The sequence below is a fragment of the Podarcis muralis genome, chromosome 3, assembly GCF_964188315.1.
Source record: "Podarcis muralis chromosome 3, rPodMur119.hap1.1, whole genome shotgun sequence".
NCBI lineage: Eukaryota > Metazoa > Chordata > Lepidosauria > Squamata > Lacertidae > Podarcis > Podarcis muralis.
Window position 1 is genome coordinate 92,911,825 of NC_135657.1, and position 26,481 is coordinate 92,938,305.

Below are 26,481 nucleotides of genomic sequence, written 5' to 3' on the forward strand. Positions count from 1 at the left end.
GACATAATGCTAAATCAAGGTTTAGTGTTAGAAAAATCTTGACAGCCCTTGGGCTTTTATGTTCCCCTCTTCAATGAGGAGAGCAGAACCTTCCATGGTGGATAAGCTGTAATTTTATCATGCCCCCAAACCCTACATTAATCTTAACTAAGGTTACTTAAAGCAAGCCTGCTTTTTAAACCATGGTTTGCAGTTGGTTGGTTTCCACTGACCATAGTTAACATTCACCGTAGCTTGTCCAGATTTGAACAATACACCAAGCTGCTACAAGGAAAATGTAAGCTACTGAGCTCCTTCTTTATGGCTGCACTGAGGTGCGTTGGGGAGTCCGATGGCCCAAGGCTTACCGCAACCCATTCTTGTGACGCCAAGTTATGGTTTGGCATCAGTGGTGGACCCAGCCCAATACGTTACACTCCCATTTCTTTCCTCAACCCACAGGAATGTTTCGAAAGGAGGAAGAACTGACACAATCACAGCGATGCTTAGCTGTGAGGTAAGTTTTCTCTGCTTCAGTGTAAGCTGCCACCTGGTCCCTCAGACTCCACCTGCAATCGGCCATTCTGCAGAAAACAGGAAGCCAAGGAGACCCCTTAAAACTCTGGGTTGCATTCTGCTCATTTGTGTAAAGTACAAATGAAGCCATTTTGAGTTTTTCACCCCCCAAAAGTAGGATAGAATAATATGCTTTGAATTAATAACTTTGGATATATTATGCTATTGAGACTGATGCAGCTCACTTTACATTTGATATGAGTCAATTCCTCCCAGACCCTTTATTTATATAGACAAGTTTCTAATAGAGTGTTGACTCACTCCTTGGATTTCCCCTTCATTCCAGAAATCAAACCCTGTTAAATAATGCCTGTTAAGAGAAATCAATAACGTTTGGCTTCAGGATTAAGGGGATTAAGGATTAAGGCTGCACTGGCTCCTGGTGGAGTACAGGATCAGGTTTAAGGTGCTGGTTTTAACCTTCAAAGCCCTATACGGCCTAGGACCCTTGTACCTACGGGACCGCCTCCTCTGGTATGCCCCATGGAGGACCTTACTGTCTGCAAACAACAGCACTCTGAAGATCCCGGGCCCTAGGGAAATTAGCCTGGCCTCAACCAGAGCTGGGGCCTTTTCAGCCATGGCCCCGGCCTGGTGGAACGCTCTCCCACAAGAGTCTAGGGCCCTGCGGGATTTGACATCTTTCTGCAGGGCCTGCAAGACGGAGCTGTTCCGCCAGGCCTTTGGCCAGGGGGCAGTCTGACATATTTTCCTTTGTATAAGAACAAGCATGAAGGAGGCCTCCCAGCCTGTTCACAGTACAAATAAAATTGATGATGATGATGATGATGATGAACCTTGCTTGGTTCATTAATATGGGTGATATGGGGGTAAGGGTGACATTTGCTGGTTCATGTACTAGCCACAGGAGCAAAGCTTTTCTAAAGCGTTCTAGCACATGCAACCTCAGACTGCCAGTAAAGCAAAATAACCGCTATGCAAGCTGAATCTTAGGATAAACAACTAATTTCTGTAGCGCGTTGAAAGATTGCTTTCGACTTTTTGTAACATCCCACTACATTCGAGTAGGTTAATCTCTGTTCTCTGCGTGGCATTTACTGTAGAAATATTATGCGCTTTGCACCATGTTCAGAGGACTCCCTGGCACTCACGTGCTGCCAGATGCAGAGGAACATCAGGCATATGAAACAAAAAATTGTCCTGTGGTTTGATTTCCCCAACTCCCCCTTGTACTATATTGTTGGCATCTCTTCAACTCACATTGACTTGTGGACAAGCGCTAACCAGCTTGGGAACCAACATACATAATTCTTAGAAACAGCTGTAGAGCCATTGGATTTTTGAGGGGGACCCCATACCTATTAACTTTCTGTCTATATAGCTAAAAGTGGAGGTGTGTGACATCAAGTAGAAATGGAAGTAATTGCAACTAGAATACAATCAGTGTGTGGTTTCAGTGTTGTTCTCTTAGAAAATGTCAATGAAAACCTCACCAGATGCTTGTCTTTGAATTACAGGCGCATGCCAAGTCTACTGGAGTATTTAAGTTACAACTGTAATTTCATGGGTATCCTGGCAGGCCCATTATGCTCTTATAAAGACTATATTACTTTCATTGAAGGCAGATCATACCAACTGACACAGTCTGAAGCAAATGGGAAAGAAGAGATAAAATATGAACAAACAGATCCCTCTCCAAATGTAAGATCTACGGCTTTTTTTTCTTCTTTTTTTTTTGCTGTGCTGCTGTTCTTCTAGCGCATGAGAAGCTTTGTTTGCATTACGTGTTCTTTGCAGGCATAACTCTCTCAAGCTGTATCTTGAACATGAGTGGTGATCATTCACGAATGGCACAGTTCTGTCTTCAAAAAGAAAATATTACCTATGTCTAGAGGTAGATACTCTCCATAGATACTCATTAATGGACCTTGTGGGCCAACGTATAGTAGCCTCGGAAGCAGGTACATATTTCAAAATGCACTTTTAATGAAATTATCCTGCTGCTTCTAGTATTAATGAGTTCTTTTGCAGCAGCAGCAGGCTGGGGACAAGAAGAATGAATGAAGAAACTATGTACAGTGGTACCTCGGTTTTCAGACATCTCCGTTGACTAACGTTTTGGTTTTCGAATGCCGTAAATGCTTCGGTTTTCGAACACGCCTTGGAAGTTGAACATGAAATGCAGCTTTCGTATTGGGTTTTCCGTTTTGAGGCTTCTGTTTTCGAACGTTTCGTAGCTCAAATGGTCTTCCAGAATGGATTACGTTCCGAAACTGAGGTACCACTGTACTTTTTGTTAGAACTTATAATCTGAAGTAATACAGGGTGGTATTCCAACTAGATTTATCCCAGGGGACATCCTTTGAAATTAATGAATCTTAAGTAAGTTAGGGCCATTGAAATGAATGAATCTTCTCTGAGTAAAACTTGGCTGAATAGCTCCCTGTATTATTTTGGATTCTAAGGTCTAACAAGTTTGTTTCGTTTGTTGCCCTAGCAGAATTTGTTATGCTGGCTCCTGCCAGCACAACTGTTTAGCTGAATCGGGCCCCATATCTGCTTAGACGCAGTCTTTGACTTTATCATCTGCTGCTTCTTTATCACCTGCTGCTGTCTCCACTACCATCCCCAAAGCTGGTGTAAATATTGGTGATGGGAGAAGTTGCAGAGGAAATGCCTGATGCCAAGCATTGTGAACCAGGGTTAAATGTAAGTTTGGGTGGCTCCACTCATAGTAGCTAAGGGACTACTGAACTTCAGGAGTTCATTGCCAACCTCCTGGCCTAGAAATGAGAAAATCTTCTCTGTTCCTAACATACAACCATGTGGTTGACAAAGAGATGGCCCTTTGCATTTTCACTGTATAAACTTGCTAGAAAACTCCCAAGTGTTGGTCAAGCGCAGGGTCTATAATTGAGCCTTTATAAAGAACTCTACCTTCAAAATCTCAGCCGATCACACAGTACAGGTAAGTTATCTTTAGCTGTATTGCTCACATGCTTGACATTTTTCGTTACTTACGCTGCACTAGCTTTCTGACATTACTTTTAAGGGAACCTGTGTTTGCTCTTGATATTTTACACTTCCCATCTGGCGTTAAAAGAGAAATCTGGCTGCATTTTATAACGCCAGTGAGTATTGTGTGCTTCTTGGGAAATAACGTGGATCGTACAACTCTTTGCCTCCTGCTTCGTTTGCTGTATCAGGTTGCTAGCTCAACTTGCTTACTTACATAAAAGAGTTGCACTTCAGTTTGCCATCTTGCTGAAATGCTTATCTAAGTGGGGGATTTTGGCTGAATTTTCATACTGATTTTTCCCCCTTTTATTTGTAAGAATAACAATGCATCATTAGATTAAGTTTAGCTTTCTTTGGTAATGAGGATCAGCAAATGGGAAGCTCTATATGAAAGAACTCTCTTTCCCCTAATCTAATAAGCTTCCTTTCTCGTTTGAGTTTTATTTCTGTAGCATAAAATTAACGACAGTCCCTTCTCCTTCTGCTAACTTCGTTAGGCGCATGATATGAGCTTAATGTAAGTTTCTACTGTGCTAATTGCATGTTAACTGAATATAGTCAACATTCTCAAGTGATTTACCTCATATCTCCCTCCTATTGTGCCTTTTTACAAGCTATCATTTGTTGGTGCTCAAACTGGTGTCAACTGTCTGAAATTAATGTCTATCTTCGTAAGTTTCTTTTTCTTATAGCTATTAGCTACCCTTAAACTCCCATGTTCTTGTGGAACACGTCCCCTTTGCTTATGGCTTCTTAGTAATATTTTTAGCTATTTAACCCCTTGTTAATTGCCTCAGTGTGTGCGTAACTCCTTGTGCAGCAGTCCCAAATGCCACAAGCTTTGCTGAACTAATTATATTTTGTGAAGCTGCCAAGCAAGCATCAAAATGAGCTCCACTCCAAACAGGTGTCTTAAAATAAAGTTTCAACCACCTAAGATCCTCTTAAGCATCCACTGAGATTAGTTGCTGTCTTTCCCAGTGGGACATTGAATCTTAGGCATCAGATACAGAGTTAACACATTTAATAGTCATAATTTCTAAAATGCTTTCCAGCGCTCAGAATGTTTCATAATTTTGTGGGTGCCCACTTATGTGGAGTTCGTGTAGCAAAGTGGAGAGTGGTATGGTATAATATAATTGGATTTTTAAAATTTTATTTCATGTGTAGCCCATGGATATATTTCATGAATACATATTCTGTGGAGGGCAGTATACGTGTTTTCCATCTAGAAACCAACCAGATCCAAACCTGATTAGCTTCGGCAGGGTGGTTGTATCCTGCCCCTTCAGGCCATGGTTGTGAGTTATGAGTCAGGAAATCACAGCTTTAAATCTCAGTCATGAATTAATGGAGTGCCCTTTGGCGAGCCATTGGCTGCATTTTGACATCACACTAAGCTGTGGATTAACTAGATGTGAACATGTCTAGCCCCTCCTAGTTTTGTGTGCTTCTGCTTTTAGTTAATCACAATCAGTTATGCTATCCAAACTTGACAAACGCTAGTTAATCAACTTTAGACCCTGTTTTCTGAAACAGGTTTGTTTAAGCTATCCATTGTTAAGAGCAGTTCTGCAGCAATCTGTGGCTAAACCAAAATGGTAGCCAAAGCTTCTGAACTCCACCTAGCCTCATGGGAAGATGCTGGACGAATCTGTATCTCTATATATCTATATCTATTTAGAAAATCTAAAAGCATTTTAAAACAGCCACATACCCTCACAACTAATGATTTCAAGGTTCCTGGGTACTGTATTTTTCAGTCGTCATATAACTGGGTAAATAAGAGGGTTTTAAAAATTTTCTCCTGGGCATTAATGAGAGAGAATGATGGTGCCTTACCAAGGAAGGCATTCCACAAGCAGGGAACTTGCCAGTGAGAAGGCCCTGTCATGAATCATTGCTAATTGGGCAATTGTGGATCATTGCTAACTGCTCATCATCGGCCCTGAGATGATTGCTATCATATCTTTCTTCTGAGCATTTATAGGACACCCTATAACAAGTTTTAGGGTGGCTTACAGCAAAGTTTAAACAAATTAAACAGTCAGTGAAACAGTAACACAATGGAAAATATAAACAATAAAGCAAGTATTGCTTTCAGGGTCATTATACTTTTATTGAAATGACATTGTGTGAAGAACTTGAGTATTCATCATCAGCATCATCAGCTTTGTAATGGAGGCTGAAATGGTGACTTGCCCAACGGGCCCCTGATAAGCCGAGCAAGCAGCCAAAACGAAACCAATATCCAATCCCAGCACTCTAGGCTTCTTCACCACACCGACACAATTAAGTATTTTGGCTTAACAAAAAAGAGAGACCAGCATCCTATAGATAAAAACAGTAAACGAAGGAAGGTCAGTTGCTCATGTTCAAACGTGGTGAATATGTAACTGGAATGGATCTTTGACAATCACAAAAACTTACCGTATTTTTCTCTCTATTACACGCAGATTTTTTCTCCTAAAAAGGAAGGGGAAATGTCTGTGCGTGTTATGGAGCGAATGTGGGGGGGTCCCTGGAGCTGATTAGGGGAGCGCAGGAACAAAAATCAGCAAAAATCAATCGTGCGTTGTGTCCGAGAGGGAAACCTGAAAAGAGGAAGTGGTTGCTTTCCTGCATTCTGCCTCAGGGTCTTACTGCCCACCCTCCTCTGTTTCGTTGCTGTGTTTGCTCAAACGGAACAAAGAGCAGGCAAATCCCCTCCCCTCCAGGCAAGCAGAGGGGAAAGCAGAGGTCTTTCCTTCTAATTCCTCTCCGTGCTCCTCGCAGGCAGCCAGAAAACATGCAGGAGGAGAGAGAAAGCTGGCTTCGGTTTGTGGAAACTTTTGCCTTTCTTTCTTCCCTCCCGTAAAATCCCTCTCCTGCTTTCTTAGCCAGCTGCTTCTCTGCACACCGCTCTCTTGTCCCTTCTGTGTTTTTCCTTCACTCCCCACTTAAAATGTAGTTACAAAGCATGGATCCACATGGATCCTCAGGATCTTTGCATTGGGCCACCCCAAATTCACCATCAGATCACATAGCAGCCTGCCCCCCAAAAATCACACACCCACTGTTGCCTGGGGCTGCAATGGTGCAAAAATGTGGTTAAAAAGCATGGATCCACATGGATCCTCAGGATCTTTGCATTGAGCTACCCCAAATTCACCATCAGATCACATGTCTGTGGCCACAGCATGAAGCACAAAAATGATACATCCACTGTTTCATTCAGAATTTTTTTCCTTGTTTTCCTCCTCTAAAAACGATGTGCGTGTTATGGTCAGGTGCGTGTTATAGAGCGAAAAATACGGTAACAGCACACACAAAATGGCCCAGTGCAAACTCATGTAACATACAATAAGGCAGAAAACAAATAGTCTTATACATATGCAATAATTACCCATTTGCAGGACATTGCAGAATCATCAGACATTCTTGTAATGAATATAATTGATGGATAGCCAGGAAAGAGCTGTTTTCATTAGTTGTTCCTAGTGAGCAGGGCCAGCCCACTCATGAGGCAAGGGGAGGCGAGTGCCTCAGGCGGCAGGATCCACAAGGGGACGCAGATCCCGATGTTGATCTTTATTTCTCCCTTGTTCCTGATGTAGATCTTCACTTGCCCATTCTTGCATGGCGGGGAGAGGGGGACACTATTTTGGGGTCTGCCTCAGGAACTAAAATGTTTTGTGCTGGTCCTGATACTGAGTATATAGTGCCCCCCCTACCCGTAACATAGTTTTTATTCCTTTTCCTCTTTAAACTGTTTAACATGGTTGTGTTGAGATACATCTTTGTTTACGTTAGGGCATATGACATGCAACAATTAAATAAATCTAAAACGACAATGAACAATCAGATAAACGTTTCTAGGATATAGTAATTTTAATAGGATTGCTTTATTGTGTATATAGTTATGGATGTTTACATATATTAATGTCGGTGCAACTAGTTTTATTCTTTCTAAACTTGCATAGAAGCTTATTTCGGTATATAAATAAAAACATAATATCAAGTCTATTTTAGAAAGTTTCTGCTCTAAAAGGTACTGAATAAACCACCCACGTATTTTGAAAACATTGATAATTCATATTTCATTTGCAAAGGAGTGTCACTTTGCTCACCCAATGAAATCTCTTTTAGAACATTTTTAATTGCCTATAGAAAACTCAAACAAACTGATGACTTAAAAACATCTCTTAAAAGCACTTTTGAATATCACTAATGCAAATTTTGAAACATGCAAAAAAACTCATTTTAAGGATTGACTTTAATATAAAAAATATATATGTGAAAAATGATAAATATGTCAGAGTTGGCCCCCACTCTAAAATGGGTTAAATGAACAAAAAGCCGTATTGAATACAAGCCTACTCCAATTTTCAGATGATTTCATATGAGCTCAGAATTGTGTAACACATGAATTAAGGAACAAGTGCTGTTAAAGAAACGAGGACAAATCTAAGTAATAATTTAGCTCTCTGAGGCATTGTACCTAAGTTTACTTTCATCAGCAAGTGTTTGATTCCAGTTCTAGGAATTTTTCTATATGTAGTTTAAAGATCTGTTGATAGATTTGGCAGTTATTTTCTAGTTTTGATAAATAGTAATAGCTCAGATTGTTACGATTAGTTAAGACTGGCTCTTCTGAGAAAACAGCATTAAGGATTTCTGTACGTACCAAAATATATTGACTTATTTGAGGTCTCCTTTTGGATCTAAACATCTTTCTAAAGATGGCTAAACATCTTTCAGATCTTAAGATCTAAATTATAATCTCTCTCTCTCTCTCTCTCTCTCTCTCTCTCTCCCACACACACACACATGTGTGTGTAAATTCTGTTTCAAATAGATATAAAATTCTGATAGTTTAGACTCTTGTATTTCACATGACCTTAAAGTGTCAGATATGAAAATTAAAAGTCATAATGGATTGACATTTTGGAGGGAGCACAAGTCTTGTGACTTGAGTGACTGAATTTTCTTTTGGATGGTTTCCTAGCCAAGTTATTTCTTGTCACTGTTGTTTACTTCTTAGATCCATTACAGCAATGTAATATTTTGCTGTAGGCCCTTCCTTGCTTTCCCTGAAGGAGGAAGTTAGGGGTATTTATTTACAGGCTCATAACATGCATAAAGATTTTGGGATCGGGATAACACAGATTGAAAACAATTTGGAAAAACTTCATTTATCATGACTTGGGGAAAACGGCTTCTGTATCCATTGTCTTCATCCCTAAAATACTCTTCTTATTCATAACACTATCCTTGAAAATAGAAAGCTCTAAACTCATTGAAGTACAGAAAAGCATCATGAAATTCATAAGCTCCAAATAAACCTAGTAGAGCATCTAATGAAAATCTATATCACAGGATAAACAATGGAAGACTGGGGGTACCCAATAAAATAAGATACAATCAAGCTTCAGAACTGTGATAGATTCTGAAGTGGTTTGAAGATAATGATAATACACTATGAAAGATTGAACAGGAATTTCATAAGAAACAACTATGGGAACTACTTTTGTTTAAACCAAAGAATATACATGATTGCACTTTTGCCTTGTTTGCAGAAGTTAACTCCAAGTTAACTCCAGAAGCTACCCTCGTTATTAAAAATGAATGTAGCAAACTAACAAAATAGACTGTTGATCTCTCTGTCTGGAAAAATCTATAGACAGAATTCAACGTAGCGCTAAGTGAGTTATGCACAATGGGAATGAGGTCCACTTCCCTGCTCTCCCCCACTCAAACCTGTTGTGCACCCTTTTTGAGAAGTTCTTATTACAAGCTGATATAAAAGAAAGCAATTTTAAAAATTCGCTTAATTCTCTCCCAGATTCAAGCACTATATAAGAGAAAATGGGAACGGAACGTAATGAAATCCAACACTACAGTGTCAGAAGTAGTATGGGGTTGGGTGTTTTAAAAAATACCCCAATAACATTATTGAATGTTAATCTGAAATGAAATTTATTTAAGGCAACACTTCAATGTTATTTGCCTACTTATGGGCTGAGTAAAATACACAGGCAAATACTACTACTACTATTGGAGATGTGAAAGCTAAGGCAGATTCTGTGCACATTTTCTGAAACTGCATAAAACCCTTTATTGCGTTTTGCATATAATACAGGAAATGACAGAAATCCAAGAACGATTCTTCTTGCTCTGATCGGAAGTTATTAATCTGAAGTTATCCAATTGGTAGCAAGTAGCAACCCAGTTTAGCTCAGCAATGGAAAAATAAAGATGCTCCAAAAATCATAGGAAAACATGGGAGAATGTTGCGATGATAAAGCTAACATACAGCAGGAATGCTATGAATTATAATTATCAAAACAAACCTTGTTCATTCAGCTTTGGAGATGGAAGTACCTCCTTACAACTCATTTACACTAATTTAACAATTTATCATCATGTAAATTTCCGACCTTTCGCCTCGTCCCTCTGCTACTTTTATTTTATTACATTCTTCTTCTTTTACTTAATATTAGTGGATTGCAATATTTAAAATTTCTTTTCTCTTTCCTGGTTTTCAAATGAAAGCCACTTGATAAATTAACCGTGGATTGCTGAAAACTGCTTAACCTTCCAGAATTAAAACTTTATAGCTGATCAGAGAAAAGAACCTTGAGAAACAGATGTTTGGTAACTCGATAAATAACAAAATTCATGCAGTTTGAAAGCTGCAATCCTCACTTACCTGAAAGCAGGGCTGGCCTACTAGTGAGGCAAGGTGGGGTGATCACTTCAGGCAGCAGGATCCTCTGGGTCAGCAAATCCCAATGTCCATCTTTCTCTCCCCCCCCCCTTTGTTACCGAGGTAGATCTACCCTCACCCCTTCTTATCTGGTGGGGAGGGAGGCGCTGTTTTGAGGCCCCCCTCTGTTGCCACATGTCTTCAGCCAGTTGCCTGAGAGCCAGTCCAATTGAACTCAGCAGGGCTTACATCTCAGTGCACATAATGTACAGTTTCAGTGCACATAAACTAACAGGAAGTCATTGCAAGTACATCTTTTACCAGCACAACTCTGCATTTTTATACATAGCACTAATGCTTTAGAAGCTCTACTTCTTTTAAAATGACTCCTGCACTTCAGTAGCATGCCTCTACAAACCTGTTCACAGCAGGTTTTATTCTTAGAACGGTGTAATTTTCACTTTTCAAGTCTTGGTACGAGATCAGATTAGATGGCATTGAATAGCAAGTTTTGGTTACCCCTTTCTCTCTTTTTACTTGATTCCTAATATACTAATCTTCTTAGATTACATGCAGCTTGACTGTTTAGTATACAATTGTTATTGCGTGCTGAATTTTCCTCTTAACGCCCCCCCCCCTTTGACTTCATTGTGTGAGACGGTATTAGTCTCATAAACTTGGATCCCCTTCAGATATTTATTTGCCTATTTACCATGTATTAACAAAAAAAACCACCAGACACATTTGTATATGCCTTGGTAGGGAGAGAACTTTTCAAAAATATTGGCACTATATTTTAAAATACCCTGACACTTGAAAACCAGCTTGCGAGGAAGAACTGAATCTGTTTCATGGGGATGGTATGTACATGTGGGCAATCTAGTCCAATTTTGTCCAGTTCGTGCCCTGAGGCATCATCCTGCTTGGACAAGCCAGCATCTGCCTAACACATGAATGCTCCCTCTGTCAACTCTGTCCTACCATGATGAAAGAGCAGGAACAAATATTAAAAAACCTGCTTCTTTAGTTGTAGCTCCGCAACTGTTCTGATTTGCTTGTGTCTGGATATTTATATCCTGCTCTTCTTCTGTGCGGACACGGGTGGTGCTGTGGTCTAAACCACTGAGCCTAGGGCTTGCGAATCGGAAGGTCGGCAGTTCGAATCCCTGCAACGGGGCGAGCTCCCGTTGTTCAGTCCCAGCTCCTGCCAACCTAGCAGCTTGAAAGCATGTCAAAGTGCAAGTAGATAAATAGGTACCGCTCCGGCGGGAAGGTAAACAGCGTTTCCGTGTGCTGCTCTGGTTTCGCCAGAAGCGGCTTAGTTATGCTGGCCACATGACCTGGAAAAACTGTCTGCAGACAAACGTCGGCTCCCTTGCCAGTAAAGCGAGATGAGCGCCGCAACCCCAGAGTCGTTCGCAACTGGACTTAACAGTCAGGGGTCCTTTACTTTTACCTTTACTTCTTCTGTGCAGAAGGTAACTAGAGCAGCTAGCAAAATGGAAACAACAAACAATAGCAACACATGCAATCCCGAGTAAAATATCAGAAATATGGGGAAGGGATGTAGCTCAGTGGTCAAGTGGGTGCTTTTATGAGCAGGAGATCCCAAGTTTGGTCCTTTGCATCTCTCAGGAAGGGATGGCAATGCCCTCTGCCTGAAATCCTGGGTAGGTGATACTGTGCTAGATGGAGCAATGGTTGGACTGGGTGTTAACGCGGCTCCTTTTGAGAGCTATGCAGTAGCGCTTAAAAGCACAACTTTTAAAAGGGCCAAAACCCCACTGAATGAATAAGTGTCACATTCCAATCTCATAACATCACTAAGTTAAAACTGGGCACGTGGGGAAAGCATCCCAGTACACAGACCATCCAATCTCAGTTGCGGATTTGCGCTTCTCTGCAAGAAAATTTGTTGCTTCCAGAAATTCTGAAGAGGCTAGTGCCTACAATTGAAGAGTTGGTTCACTCCAGCAAGCCTCAAGCAGGGGTGCCAACTTGAATAAAATACTGGGGGGGGGGGGGGCGGCCAGGTAAGCCCCGTCCTGCATGATCAATCACATGACATGGCACACGCACACCATTTGAATGGCAACTGGGGCGGGCATCCCCCTCAAATATTTTATTGGGGGAGGCAAAGGAACTTCGGCCCCCAGGAGTTGGCTCCTAAAGTCTGGAGCATTTAGATGAAAAGCAACCTTACTATGTATATGGTTCAGTCCACGGCTGGTTGATAGCATCTCTAACGAGGAAGTGCTCATTACCTGTTGGAAGTGTTCTCCCAAGGGATCCCAGTTTCTACTAGGAAATAAGTCAGGCCATGTTTAGGCTCTAATGTTTGTTTTTATTCTTTCGGGCAAGCAAAGACAATACTGTAAGAGTTTTGTCGACCCTTCCCCCCTGCCAAAAAGATAAGGCACCTTCTATACTGTAAGATGGCATCGCTTGTAAGTTTCGTTTTTGAAAGATGCTCACAAAGTTTTACATCTTGCATGTTTCAGACAGCTGTGGCGCAGAAACTCATAGTGTGCGGACTATCCTTGTTGTTTCATATGACTGTTAGCAAAACTTTGCCTGTAGAGTATAACATCGATGAACATTTCCAAGCAACAGCTTCGCTGCCTACAAGGGTTATCTATTTGTACCTGTCTCTTATGGCTGCCAGACCTAAATACTACTTTGCGTGGACGTTGGGTAAGTAGACTTTTTAAAAAAAGAATGTTCTTGCGCCAAGCTGTGTCATGTTTGTATAGTTTGCAGAACATACTTGAGACACTGCCCTCCTGTGGATGGTGAAAGAACTATGGATTCTTTTGCAAGGCAGTAGGAGGACCTTATTTAACAATATTTCTGTAGTGCTTAGATTGAAATACAGTGGTACCTCGGGTTAAGAACTTAATTCGTTCCGGAGGTCCGTTCTTAACCTGAAACTGTTCTTAACCTGAAGCACCACTTTAGCTCATGGGGCCTCCCGCTGCCCCTGCACCGCCGGAACACAATTTCTGTTCTCATCCTGAAGCAAAGTTTTTAACCCGAGGTACTATATCTAGGTTAGCGGAGTCTGTAACCTGAAGCGTATGTAACCCGAGGTACCACTGTAAATCTGAAAGAGGTTTAGAAAAGTAAATAAATAAATAAAAAGGCATTCATATATAAAACTGGGCTTTCATAAGAAGCAATAAATGAAATGATTTGCTAGCCGTTAGCAATTTATTTCAAATGGATTGCAGCTTAAAAATGTTGCATGTCAGCTATAAAGTTGGGGGGTGATGTAGGAAACATTATTTTAAAGACAGAGAGGAGTTGTGATTGCTTTGATTCTCTTTATTTATTATAACACATATTATGGGGCTGTCTTTTGAGAACAAATGATTCTGTTCATTTGTGCTGAAATAGAGACAGTGGTTTCCTCTTCTGCTCCAGAAGTTAAATTATTTAACCCATTCATTTTAGGATTGCTTTTGCCAAGTGCAGTTCATTGTGAATGATCCCTAGGCTTTGTATGTGTATGTGTGCACCTGCGCCTGCATTTAAGCTTTAAATGCAAGCGACACAGACTGTGCTTTTTGCATTTCATTACCACTTACCCCCACAGTTCGCAGTAGCTTCACGTCTACATCCACGTGGGTGTAATCCTGCCAGCTAAAAAAAGCCACTTTATGCATCTAATGAAGTGTACTCTGCTCTCTTGTCCATAAAAGCTTAGGCTATAATAAATGTGTTAAGTCTTTAAGGTGCCATGAGACTCTGTGTTGTGTTTTACTTCACCCAAGCATTTTTCATCATTAGAATAATTTACTTATTTTGGTACCTACATTTCACAATAAATGGTCATTATCTTTATACAGCTCTTTTAAAAACAGGTGTGTGCATCTCTCTCTGTGTGTTGAAAGCAGTAATTAAAAGCAGTTGATTTCAAAACAGCAACATTCCGCCCCCCCCCCCCAGATTAGCTGTACAGTGGTACCTCGGGTTAAGTACTTAATTCGTTCCGGAGGTCCGTTCTTAACCTGAAACTGTTCTTAACCTGAAGCACCACTTTAGCTAATGGGGCCTCCTGCTGCTGCCGTGCTGCCGGAGCACGATTTCTGTTCTCATCCTGAAGCAAAGTTCTTAACCCGAGGTACTATTTCTGGGTTAGTCTGTAACCTGAAGCGTATGTAACCCGAGGTACCACTGTACCTTCATATCAGCCAGCAAGGCAAGTTTTATGTTAACTTTGCATTTAGTCATTTAGAATATAGCAATAGATTATCTGTAATTCTGAAGGGAAAGTTTTATTTATGCTAATGAGGGAGGACAAGAGAGTCTTATTTGCTTTTGATAGTGATGTATATTACGACAAGAGAGCCAGTCGGGGTCAGAAGCATCACAAAGTTTTATAGCTGTGATTGATGGCAAATAGTATTGTTATGGGAGCTGTTGTCACTACAGTTGTAGAAAGTATACCACATTTCTGGTGGCAGAAGATGTCAAGTGACGCATTTTTCTTTCCTTTAGGTGTTTGTATTGAGGAATAGTTCATTTTTGTTTGGCTATTAAGGAAAAAGAAATAAGTAAGGTTTTCTCTCATTTCCATTGCATATGAAGCATATGATTAAGATTTTAGTGTGACTACAAACGCACAATACGCTTATAACATTAAATTATCACCAAAGCCCACATTATACCAAGAAGTCCATACTTTATTAGTTAGGCGTGTGCATGAAATGAGAGCAGTAATGCAGTCTTCTCAGGCTTCAGACTGGCAGAGAATTTTTTTTATTACCTTTTCCCTTCTCATTTGACTGAAACTTCTTTGATTGCAACTTTGAAAAGTGTTTTAGATGTCTTGCATCATCTATCTGGTCAAACCAGCCTCGTTGGGGACTTGGCTTTCATTGAAAATTGTGACCGATGTTACGAAAGCTTCTAAGCAGACATTTCAAACTTAAAATGCGAAAGAAGCCGAAATGTAAATTTCATTTTATATGATTTTTAAGCTTCTTGCAAATTATTCCCTTCTTTCTTTGCAGCAGATGCAATTAATAATGCAGCTGGGTTTGGATTTAGAGGATATGATAAAAATGGACTCTCGCACTGGGATTCAATTTCAAATCTAAGAATTCTTCATATAGAGGTTGGTATATGGATCTTCTGAAAATGTTAATGGAAAATGTTGAAAGTTGGATTTGTATCGGGCCTTTTCTGGTATAACTTTAGTAATGAGATACATATAACGTGAGACGGGAATGGAAGAATTCCAGTTGCCACTGGTGCATTAAAATCAATTATGGAAACTAGCATTCAGGTTGCTAAAATGAGCAGCTTTGTCACATTCCTCCTGTTGGGTTACTAGCCATCTTGCTCCCGCTGTCTCCTTCTTATGTTCCATTTCCTCTACTGGAAATGAGGACTTGCATTCTCCCTTTATGAAAAGAGAAGAAGCTGAATCGCTTCCTTTCTTCCCATGTGAAGAAAAGGTGCATTGCTTATGTAGAGGAAGTCTTCCCATTCTACGTAGTAGATGGTGCCGGTCCACTGCTTTGAATGGAGCACATCAAAGAGAAGGAAACAAGTGATGGAACTTCTGCCACTTTTTAGGTGCCTGTGTATAGTGAAAAGTTCAGCCCCGGCCAACATTTCCAGGTTTTCAATTTAGAATCCTCATTTCTTCACTTACAGAATTCTGTTTCTTGAACAGAATTTTGTTGTAGAGAGTCAGGGCTGAAAGAAGAGATTTTTTTTAATTTTGGGGGGCCAGCTATACTCGTTTCGCTCCCTCTGAAATGGCAGGACCCCGAGCCACTTTCTTGAGTTAAGCTCTTGGAGGATAACAGTTGCTGCAGTATTCAGCAGTTTCTAACCTCAGACAAAAGTGACATAAGGAATATCCACTGCTGATCATGCCTAAATTGTGTGTGTGTGTGTGTGTGTGTGTGTGTGTGACTTACAAAATTCTTTTAAACTCTTGTTTGTCCCGTGGCACTATAAGAGAGGCATAGCCTAAATATACTTAGACCAAACCTTGAGACAAACCCTTCCACATCCTGCGGCACTTGCTATAGGGGTGTCTGTGTTTGTTGTGAAAGGGGAAGGGGCATACTTGGCAATCCATCCCCACTGTGAGTCATGAAATGCTCCTGGTATAATGAGCGCACCTTCAACAGTGTAGCCTCTTCATCTCTGTTTGCGTATGGTGCAGCCAGTCGGTGTAGCATGCGACACGTCTAGGTGATTGTCAGCCACAACATTTCGAAACGCAGCCAAGATGGCTCAAAATAGATTATACCTTTGTCCCCACCCCTGAAAGAAACCTTTTTCATTTGCCCATCAGTACATATTGCATAATACATACCTCCTCCTCCTCCTCCTCCTTCTTCTGCGATCACTCGTAGCTGAGTAAGGTTGTAACTAATACATATCAATACTTCATAAGGGACGCGGGTGGTGCTGTGGTCTACACCACTGAGCCTCTTGGGCTTGCCAATCAGAAGGTCAGCAGTTCGAATCTCCACGACGGGATGAGCTCCCGTTGCTCTGTCCCAGCTCCTGCCAACATAGCAGTTCGAAAGCATGCCAGTGCAAGTAGATAAATAGGTACTGCTGCGGCAGGAAGGGGAACTGTGTTTCCATGCACTCTGGTTTCCGTCACAGTGTCCCATTGCACCAGAAGCGGTTTAGTCATGCTGGCCACATGACCTGGAAAGCTGTCTGTGGACAAACACTGGCTCCCTTGGCCTGAAAGCGAGATGAGTGCTGCAACCCCATAATCGCCTTTGACTGGACTTAACCATCCAGGGGTTCTTTACCTTTTTACTTTACCTTATTTCATAATAATATGATCTCTTTTAAACCCTAAGTAATGACATAATGATTACCTCTGCTTTACAGAAATACAATAACGGTGTGTTAATTTTACAGTTCTCAACAAGTTTCAAGATGTTTCTTGATAACTGGAATATCCAGACAGCTCTTTGGTTGAAAAGGTACTATCTGTTATCTATTTTTCTTTTCTTACAAGCCTGTTGTAAAAAGAGTCATGTTATGCCATTCCTAAGATGCCAAAAGCACCAGACACATTGTTTACTGGCCTTGGCGAATGCAGGAGAAAATGGGTGGCCTTTGACTAAAACCTTGTCTCCTAAGATAAGCGGTCATTTTATCAGATGATTTGTGTGTTCATTGGGGGCTGGGACTCAGTGAACAGAGTCCCTTCTAAGTTTGAAACTGCCAATGATAAATACATTAAGTTATTTCTGCTAGGCTTTTTTTTTTTTTTTTTACTGAGCTTCACTTCCTCCTGTTCTTAATAAATGTATTTTTCCTTGGATTTTTAGAGTATGTTATGAACGGGCCTCCTTCAGTCCAACAATACAAACCTTTATCTTGTCAGCCATTTGGCATGGGGTATATCCAGGATATTATTTAACATTCTTAACAGGAGTACTAATGACAATGGCAGCACGAACTGTAAGTACCGCTGCCTCTCTGCTCTTGCCAAAGAATTGTGCGGATTCAATGCGGCTCTTAACGTTTACATTCAAAACCTTAAATTTGTAGGAGGGAGGAAAATATCTGCTTTTTTAAAAAAGGCATTTTTGTAGTCCACTTGCATATTTTTGACTGAATTAACCAACCAAAGCACCAGTGTCTGAGTAATATAAGTGAATAATTGTGTGGTGCTTCTTCAAACTTGAAGTGGCAGAACATGGAAATTATTACTCTGTTTCCATCATTGTAGAGGAAAAGCATCAATGAACATGACTAATTCAGGATGACCTTGAGCCTCTTTGGTGGTTGCCAAATGGTTGCCTCACCTTGTTTAATGGTAGAACAGTCACTGGGAGTAATGTTTGGAACAATTTATTTGACAAAGGTCAGCTAGAATGTATGTCTTTATCAGCAACTGCGCATGACATTGATGCATTTAATGCATTCAGCATCTAGTCAACCCCTCTGCTGGGAGATGGTGGTAATCAGGATTGGAACCCTGGCAGACAGGAAAGGGACATCTAACCCTTTCTGTTTGATGTATTACAGTATTTTAATATTTTTTTGGAAGCCGCCCAGAGTGGCTGGGGAAAGCCCAGCCAGATGGGCGGGGTATAAATAATAAATTATTATTATTATTATTATTATTATTATTATTATTATTATCCCCACAAACTGTGACCCCAAGCTACTGCTTCTCCATGAAGAGAACACATTTAAAATAACATCCAGTGGGTCAGGATTGGTTTTGGGGATATAATTAGTCCTGAAAGGACTAGGGAATAGGAGCTTTAGGAAACTGGCAATAAAACTACCAGAGGGTTGCCAAGTCATAAGCAATCACAGTGGGTCATTTAATAAGAACAGCTCTTCCGTAAATTAAAAGCATCCAGAGTCAAAGCCAGAGATGCCTGTGTAAAGCTGGGAGCATAGTGCAGGAAGATGGGAAACTGAGGAGGTGGTAGGTGAAGAAATTTGAATGTCTGTTCCTAGCAAGAGACAATAACAAACAGACAAATGCACTGTTTTTATCTATTCCAGAAAGAGGCCAAGAACTGATCTGGAAATTTATTACAGCCAGCTAGGGGTGGGGCACTCACCTGACGTCTGGCCACCCATGTCACTTACTGCATATTGGGATAGAGGGGAGGAGGGGTGAGGTCAGTGCTGTGAAACACGTCTGCAGCAGTGCTGGATTGACTCCACTGGTGCATTTGCATGGCCCCGCCCTCTGCTTTCATCTTCTCCATCCTCGCATGCTGGTTGACTGGAGGTCAAGTGAGCACTGCCGTCCCACCCTGCTATTGGTGGCTAGAGCAGAAAACCTAGAAGATTCTTGGTTTGCGGGTCACTTCGCAGCCATTCGTATGATTCAATCTTAATAAAAATTGAAGGATTTTACTAGAACGCAAACAATAATATTAGAAAACGGGAAGACGACAAAGTCAATGTAATGTCATTTTAATACAGATACAGTGGTACCTTGGTTTGCATCCATTTTGGATTACAACCATTTTGGATTACAACCACGTAAAACCTGGAAGTGTGTGTCCCTTTTTTGGGATTACAACCCATTTTTTTTGTATTACAACCCACTTTTTTGGGGGGGGGAGGCCCCATTGTCGAAAGTGCGCCTTGGGTTACAACCTGTTTTGGTTTACAACCGGACCGGATTATGGTTGTAAACAAAGGTACCACTGTATATACATTTTAATTTTAAAAAATCACCTGGCAGGGGCCACGCTACAACTCTCAATGTTATGAAAACACTTATTGGATCAATAGGTAATCAAGATCAACACTGTAGGCTTTCTGTATTTTGGCTGCTTCTAGATGTAGTTTCTTGTAACTTCTGATGACTACCTATTCTGTGATGACGATCCTGGTTCTCCTACTAATTATTTCCCCTCTTTTTTTTTGGTTTAGATTAGAAAGAACATTAGGCACTACTTTATTGACTCCCCAGCCATTAAATTATGTTATGATATCATGACATGGATGATGACTCAAGTAGCAATAAGTTACACGGTGGTCCCATTTGTACTTCTCTCCGTAAAACCATCATACCTGTTTTACAGGTGAGTTGACACTTGGATTTTTTTAAAAAAGATTTAAACGGCAAGTGGAATTATTCAGGGGTTCTCCCCCCCCCCCCGAAAGCTGAACAAGTAGTAATCTAGTCTTCAACTCCATTTGCAGAGAATTTCATGTGATATTTGATTCTTGGTGGAGGGATTGGGCAGATGGGCGAGGGAAGCTTATGGAGTTAAAGTAGAAAATCTGAACCCAGGTGTGTTGAACAAGAAGCACCCAGTGGCCATCATCCACTTTTTTTTGACAAGTTTCTTAAGAAGGTGATGATCATCCACGTACCATCACATGCTTGGAAGAAGCCTATTATCTGGACCCATTCCAGTTGGATTTAAGGCCTGGGTATAGCACCCAAACTGCCTTGGCCGCCCTGTACCAGTGAGCTTTGTTGGAAGAGGGACAAAGGAACTGCAGTCTTGTTTGTTGCCCTCCAGCTCTCAGAAGCTTTCCATACTGTTGACCATGGTACCCTCCTGCAGTGGCTCTGGGAGATGGGGGACACTGTGTCCACAGTGATTTCGCTGCTGCCTCAGAGGCTGATTTTGGAGAGTAGCAATGGAGGGATATTGCCGGGCACCTTAGGAGCTAACTTGCAGAGTTTCCCAAGGGTCCATCTTGTTCCCCAAGCTTTTTGACAGCTATATAGGACAGAACATTGGGGAAGTGTAATGAATCGATGGAGGTTCTGAGTGTGGGAGGTTCTCAATCCAGGAAGATGGGGGGCTGCCAGTTCTGGATGGGGTTGCATTCCCCTAGAAGGAACAGGTGCTTAGCTTAGAATAATCCTTGATCCTTCTATGCTGCTTGAGGTCTTGGTGCTTAGTATAGCAGGCCTTCTGACAAGCAGGTCAGTGTTTATAGCTTTGTCACAAAACACTCCCGAGTTCAATTTGACTTAATATGGTTTCCTCCCCTTTTTATTTGCTTAGTTCCTGTTACTTCTGCCTCCACATAGCCTGCATTTTAGTACTGTTGATATCTCCGTTGAAAAGAACTCAAAAAGGAAATAAAGAGCAAGAAAGCATCCAGCCCTCTTGGTCCAAAAAGCAGGGTCAACCTGGAGGAGGAGGAGGAGGAGGAAGAGATGATGAAGAAGAGAAAAGTGTCATGGGACATAACAGTTACTCCACAGCAAATAGTTTCAATCAGAAAAGAGAAATCACCTGCAGAAATACAACACTGAAGCAATGATTAGGAGATGCTATGATGGATATATTTTATATTTCGAAACCCGTTTATAGCACCTTTTAAAAGGGGTTGTTGTATCTGTCTGGAAAAGATGGGTTAGTAAGGAAAGAATGCTATATATCCCTAGGGAATATTGAATACACTAGTAAGAATGGAAACAAAGCAAATTAACCTCTCCCGTGCCATGTTCCTGTGGATCACACCTTATGTGAAAATATTACCATTATTTCAATGGGCACTCAGGACTTGCAGCATATGTCCATTGGGTCATAGGTGTGCCCCTTTGCTGAATGTATGTTGCGCATCTCAAGGCACTTACGGGGATGGTGGGTCATTGTGTCAATTCAGAGTAACAGAAGGAAGATATCTTTAACAAGCAAACACCTTGCCTTAAACCCTCTATCTACTGAAATAATGTTTCTAAGTGGTATTTTCATAATATGTGGGAAGCATAGTTCAAATATGGGGTTTTTTTAGGGGGGAAACAGAGAAATGGAAGTAGAAAGTCAATTATAGCGTCTGATAAGAAGGAATTGCAATAAGCATCTCAGTATTTGGAGGGTTTTCTTAGTATATCAAATTCATGCAGTTCAGGACTGCAAACATTGCCAATGCAGAAGAGGTTCATTTGATCAACACTCATTATAAGAACTCTTGGCAAATTTCTTTTTTAAAATCAAAATTCACCCTTTTCAGGGTGAAATGCTCTAGTTTTATGGGTTCTTTTCTTTTTTGCTCTATCAGTATATATGAGTTTTGCAACTAGATACAAAATGGCAGCCATAATAAGACACTCACAGAGTTTCTGTTAAAGCCACAACTTTCCAGTAAAACTCATCCTTTTTTGTCATGTAGAAATAAGAGTGACCTTAAGATAAAGTCACTTGGAAATTTTTGTCAGAGATGTAAAAAAATAATTAAAAAAATAGTGTGAGAAAGTGCTTATGATATAAGTATAGCCAGATTATATTATGGTTATAATTCAGTTTATATTAAACAAAGAGTGAAATTGTTAAATAGGTATTGTCTAGCTCATCTTTGACATTATATATCCTGTAACACTGGAGAACCTGTGATTTAGGAAATCCCTAAACCAGGGTTTCATTCATGGAGGGTCATACTGTACTTTTTGATAAAATATTCCCAACTGTTCTGTTCTCTAACAATTTTATTTTGAAACTATATCAAAGGAGTTGATAAATATTAATCACTTTCTGGTGAACATTAACAACTGCTAAAGAATTGAAGTACTAAAGGGCTATAATTTTTATTTTTCTTCTTTGAATACCATTTTCTTCGTCTTTAGTAAACGGGAACCATTTTAACATTTAAAATGTAAAGGAAGTGCCACAGCAAAAGTAATGAAAATCAGAACTGAATTGTTTCTAAAACAATTTTATTTCCAATAATATTGTATCTCAGTAATGGGAACCTGTGGCCCTTCAGATCTTGTCGGACTACAACTCCCATCAGCCATTTGCTATGCTGGCTGGGACAGGTGATATATGCGGTCCTCTAGATGTTGTTGGACTCCCAAGTTCCTCATCCCTCCCCTAATACAGTATATAGCAGCTGACTGAATATTTTAAGTGAGCAGAGAAAGGTAAAATTAGCTCTTTGCTGTTAGGGATGTAGAACACAAATGCATTTTCCACATGTAGAAATCTCAAAGCATCGTAATCCGCACAGATTCATGTTAGAATCCAGAGTAAGAAATAGGATATATTTCTTGTTTAGAGTGTTCCACTTCTTTTCATGGTCTGCCTCCTTGATATCCCTGGATAGTTAGAGACAGTTGCATTCTGTCTAAGGAAACTGCAAACTAGCGCATGTTGTTGATCTCATTGTTAGAACGGAAACGCAGAATGGAATATAAAAAAAATTCCTTCCAGTAGCACCTTAAAGACCAACTAAGTTAGTTCTTGGTATGAGCTTTCGTGTGCATGCACGTCTTCAGATACACTGAAACAGAAGTTGCCAGATCCTTCTATATAGAGAGAAGGTGGGGAGGGGTATTGCTCAGAAGGGTGTAATTCCTTCTCTCTATATAGAAGGATCTGGCAACTTCTGTTTCAGTGTATCTGAAGAAGTGTGCATGCACACGAAAGCTCATACCAAGAACTAACTTAGTTGGTCTTTAAGGTGCTACTGGAAGGAATTTTTTGTTTGTTTGGTTTTTGTTTTTGTTTGTTTTGACTATGGCAGACCAACACGGCTACCCATCTGTAACTGGAAGAATGGAATATGTATTTGAAGATCAGGGCTTTCACACTGACTTGTGTCATGGAAATGAATATGAGCGTTAGAATAAATAAACTTGTAATATCTTTGGAAATTGTGCTAACACACAGCATTATTCCATTATCATTGTACTAAAGAAATGCGTAGGGAGAAGTTGCAAGGGAAGAGTTCCATATATTGCTGATGGGAGTTCAACACAAGAGAGGTGGCTTTTTGTATTTCTGAGTGTGTGCACATACCACAGGATCTCTGTCAGGGGAGGTAGGGTAATCTTGTAACAGGAGGCTGGAAATTGTTCCCCCATTCCCAATATTGTCCATAGAATCATAGAATTGTCGAGTTGAAGGGGACTCCAAAGGTCATCTAGTCCAACCCACTGCAACCCAGGGATCTCAAGTGGATCATACATGACTTGTGGCCATCCAACCTCTGCTTAAAAACCTCCAGGGAAGGAGAGTCCACCACCTCTGGTGGGAGTCTGTTCCACTGTCAAACAACTCTTGCTGTCGGAAAATTATTCCTGATGTTTAGTCGGAATCTCCTTTCTTTTAACTTGAAGCCATTGGTTCAGGTCCTAGCCTCCAGAGTAGGAGAAATCAGGCTTGCTCCATCTTCCATGTGACAGCCCTTTAAATATTTGATATCTCCTCTCAATCTCCTCTTATCCAGGCTCAACATATGCCCAACACCCTCAACCGTTCTTCATAAGACTTGGTTTCCAGACCTGTGATCATCTTGGTTACCCTCCTATGCACAAATTCCAGTTTGTCATTATCCTTCTTAAATTGTGGTGCCCAGAACTGGGCACAGGTGTGGTCTGACCAAGGCAGAATTTAGTGGTACTATTACTTCCCTTGATCTGGACACTGTATTTCTGTTGGTACCGCCTAGAATATCATTAGCCTTTTTTTGCCGCTGCACCACACTGTTGACTCAAGTGGAATGCTTTATTTTTTCCCAACAAATGGTAGCTGTTTACTTAAATGGGGGGAAATAAAGGGATGTATTCTTAAAAGCAGTAGGAGTTGACCCCCACCTTACTCTGGCTAACCTCAGACTTTGAGTTGGGGGCAAGCGTATTCACCAGCTGTGTCCAAAATGGCAGCCCAGTCTTCCCTCCTAGTTTTCAGTGGGAACCCAGCTTAGTCCATTTTGCTTAGTCCATTCTGACTCCTGTTTCTATACATTAAGCTAAAGGTGAGTCTAGTTTAAAGGTTGGGGGTTAACCTAACTTTCCCACAAACACATACACATTGAGAAGCCAGCGTGGTGTAGTGGTTAGGGTGTTTGACTAGGACCTGGGAGAAAATTCGAATTCCCACTTAGCCATGAAGTTCATTCAGTGATCTTGGGCCAGTCACCCTCTCTTAGACTAACCTAACCTACCTCACAGAGTTGTTGTGATGATGATAATATGGAGAGGGGGAGAGCCATGTATGCCACTTTGAGCTCCTTGGAGGAAAGGTGGTTTTTTTTTTAAAAAAAGCGCAGCATAAATAAATAAAGTAGGTAGCCTAATCCCGCCCATAGCAATAGCAGTGGCCTCAGTTGGATCTAGAATAGTGAATGGGCGCAGGATCAAAGGTTCTTCTATCCATATCTTACTCATCTGTCCACCTGCTTTTCCAAACCAACTCTGACTCCAAGGCCCTGAGAAGGAAGTGTGGAATGTATTCCACCCACACCAAGCCAAAAGTTGCACTGAGGATAGACGGAAGTGGGAAGGATTAATTCCTTAAAATCCAGTTGTCTTCTCCACTGCCTATTAACATAATACTGTGATGCTATTTGGATTATTGCATGAATATTATAGTTGCATAATATCTACATTGATAGACCCTTGCAAATAATATATTTTTGACATCAGACATTTGCAAACCTGAATATAAAGTTCTGTCCTGTGATGGGAAAAGAAAAAGGAAAAAGGTTTAGTGCTTACGACTACTCATATGCACACATACCTAGAAGTAATCTTATTGAATGCAGTGGGATTCCAACATGCATTGAGTTGCACACTGAATCCACAATTGATTCTCTGCTTCGTTATGTCTAGTCCTGTACTAGATTGAAAATTCAGCTCAAGATAAGCAATTAATTGTAGTACTACTTCTTCCAACTGTAAACAAAATACATGCTTAGATGCACATGAATTAGGCTTCATTATAGCCGCAGTTGGTTCAAACTAACAGTGCAAACTAACCGATACATATCTACTCAAAAGTAAGTCGTTGAGTTTAATGGATTATTCCCACGTAGGCAGTAAAGGATTATAGCCTTATTCTCAATCAAAGTAATGAGATTAAAGTTAATCAGGACTTGTGTCTTACTTTGTTGCATTCATTTCGGTGAGAAACACTCTTTTCTCCCGCTGGATTGGAACCAGGAATTAGAAAAAACAACAACACCATTGGTCTAATTCTAAGTGAGTTGATCTTTTCAAATAGTGATTTCAGCCAGAGGAGATCACTGCAAAATCTTAGTATTCCAAATCAGCCTTTAACTTCTAATTGCCACTCCATAAATTAAGTTAGGATTCATCTGAATCTTATTTATACATGTCTCCATTGGCTAAACATAACTTACTATTATTGCCTGCCTTCTTTTTATATAAAGTGCATTTACAAATTTGCATTCTGAAGTCAATTCAGACTGCTTGCAATTTAACATGAACCTGACTTGCCCTAACAGCTACCTGTGACTCTTAAACATTTCCATATATTCTTAAAGGAATATACTGACACAACAGCTCCATATTCAGCAGAGTTTTAGCTTTAAAGGTAGGATATCTTAAAAGCCTTGGCATCCAATTGAAATTTGACACTTGTAAGTTGTTTAAGGGGTAACTGTCACTTTTGCAAAGGATATTTTGCTTTTGATGATGCATTTTGTAGTACATTGTTTTGAGAAACGTCGCATTTGAACGTTGCTCTTTAAATAAATGATTTGTCAAGAGACCAGAATCCAATCACCCAATCAGTTCCATTAATAATAAAATGGTTAGACTAGGATCCAAAGAGCCACATGCTGTCTCTTCCTACTGTTGGGCCTTGTACCCCTCCCCAAAAATACAATCTTAAAAGTTGGGGACACCTGAAAAAAGCATAGGAACCTAGTAGGCTGCCTTGTATCAGTACTACAGTGGTGCACCGCAAGACGAATGCCTCGCAAGACGAAAAACTCGCTAGACGAAAGGGTTTTCCGTTTTTTGAGTCGTTCCGCAAGATGAATTTTCCTATGGGCTTGCTTCACAAGACGAAACGTCTTGC

At 40.6% G+C, this 26,481-nt stretch overlaps 1 protein-coding gene across 2 annotated transcripts in view; it reads left to right on the forward strand.

The window, feature by feature from the left end:
• Positions 1 to 23,309, forward strand: part of MBOAT2 (membrane bound glycerophospholipid O-acyltransferase 2) — a 69,334-nt gene extending 46,025 nt beyond the window's left edge. For both annotated transcript variants that reach the window (XM_028722496.2, XM_028722497.2), the window contains 8 exons: positions 442 to 496; positions 2,034 to 2,217; positions 12,724 to 12,916; positions 15,238 to 15,341; positions 17,126 to 17,190; positions 17,542 to 17,674; positions 19,622 to 19,773; positions 20,716 to 23,309. In XM_028722496.2, the coding sequence (XP_028578329.2) occupies positions 442 to 496; positions 2,034 to 2,217; positions 12,724 to 12,916; positions 15,238 to 15,341; positions 17,126 to 17,190; positions 17,542 to 17,674; positions 19,622 to 19,773; positions 20,716 to 20,977 (1,148 nt within the window). In that variant the 3' untranslated portion in view covers positions 20,978 to 23,309. The remainder of the gene's footprint in view (positions 1 to 441; positions 497 to 2,033; positions 2,218 to 12,723; positions 12,917 to 15,237; positions 15,342 to 17,125; positions 17,191 to 17,541; positions 17,675 to 19,621; positions 19,774 to 20,715) is intronic.
• The last annotated feature ends 3,172 nt before the right edge of the window (positions 23,310 to 26,481 follow it).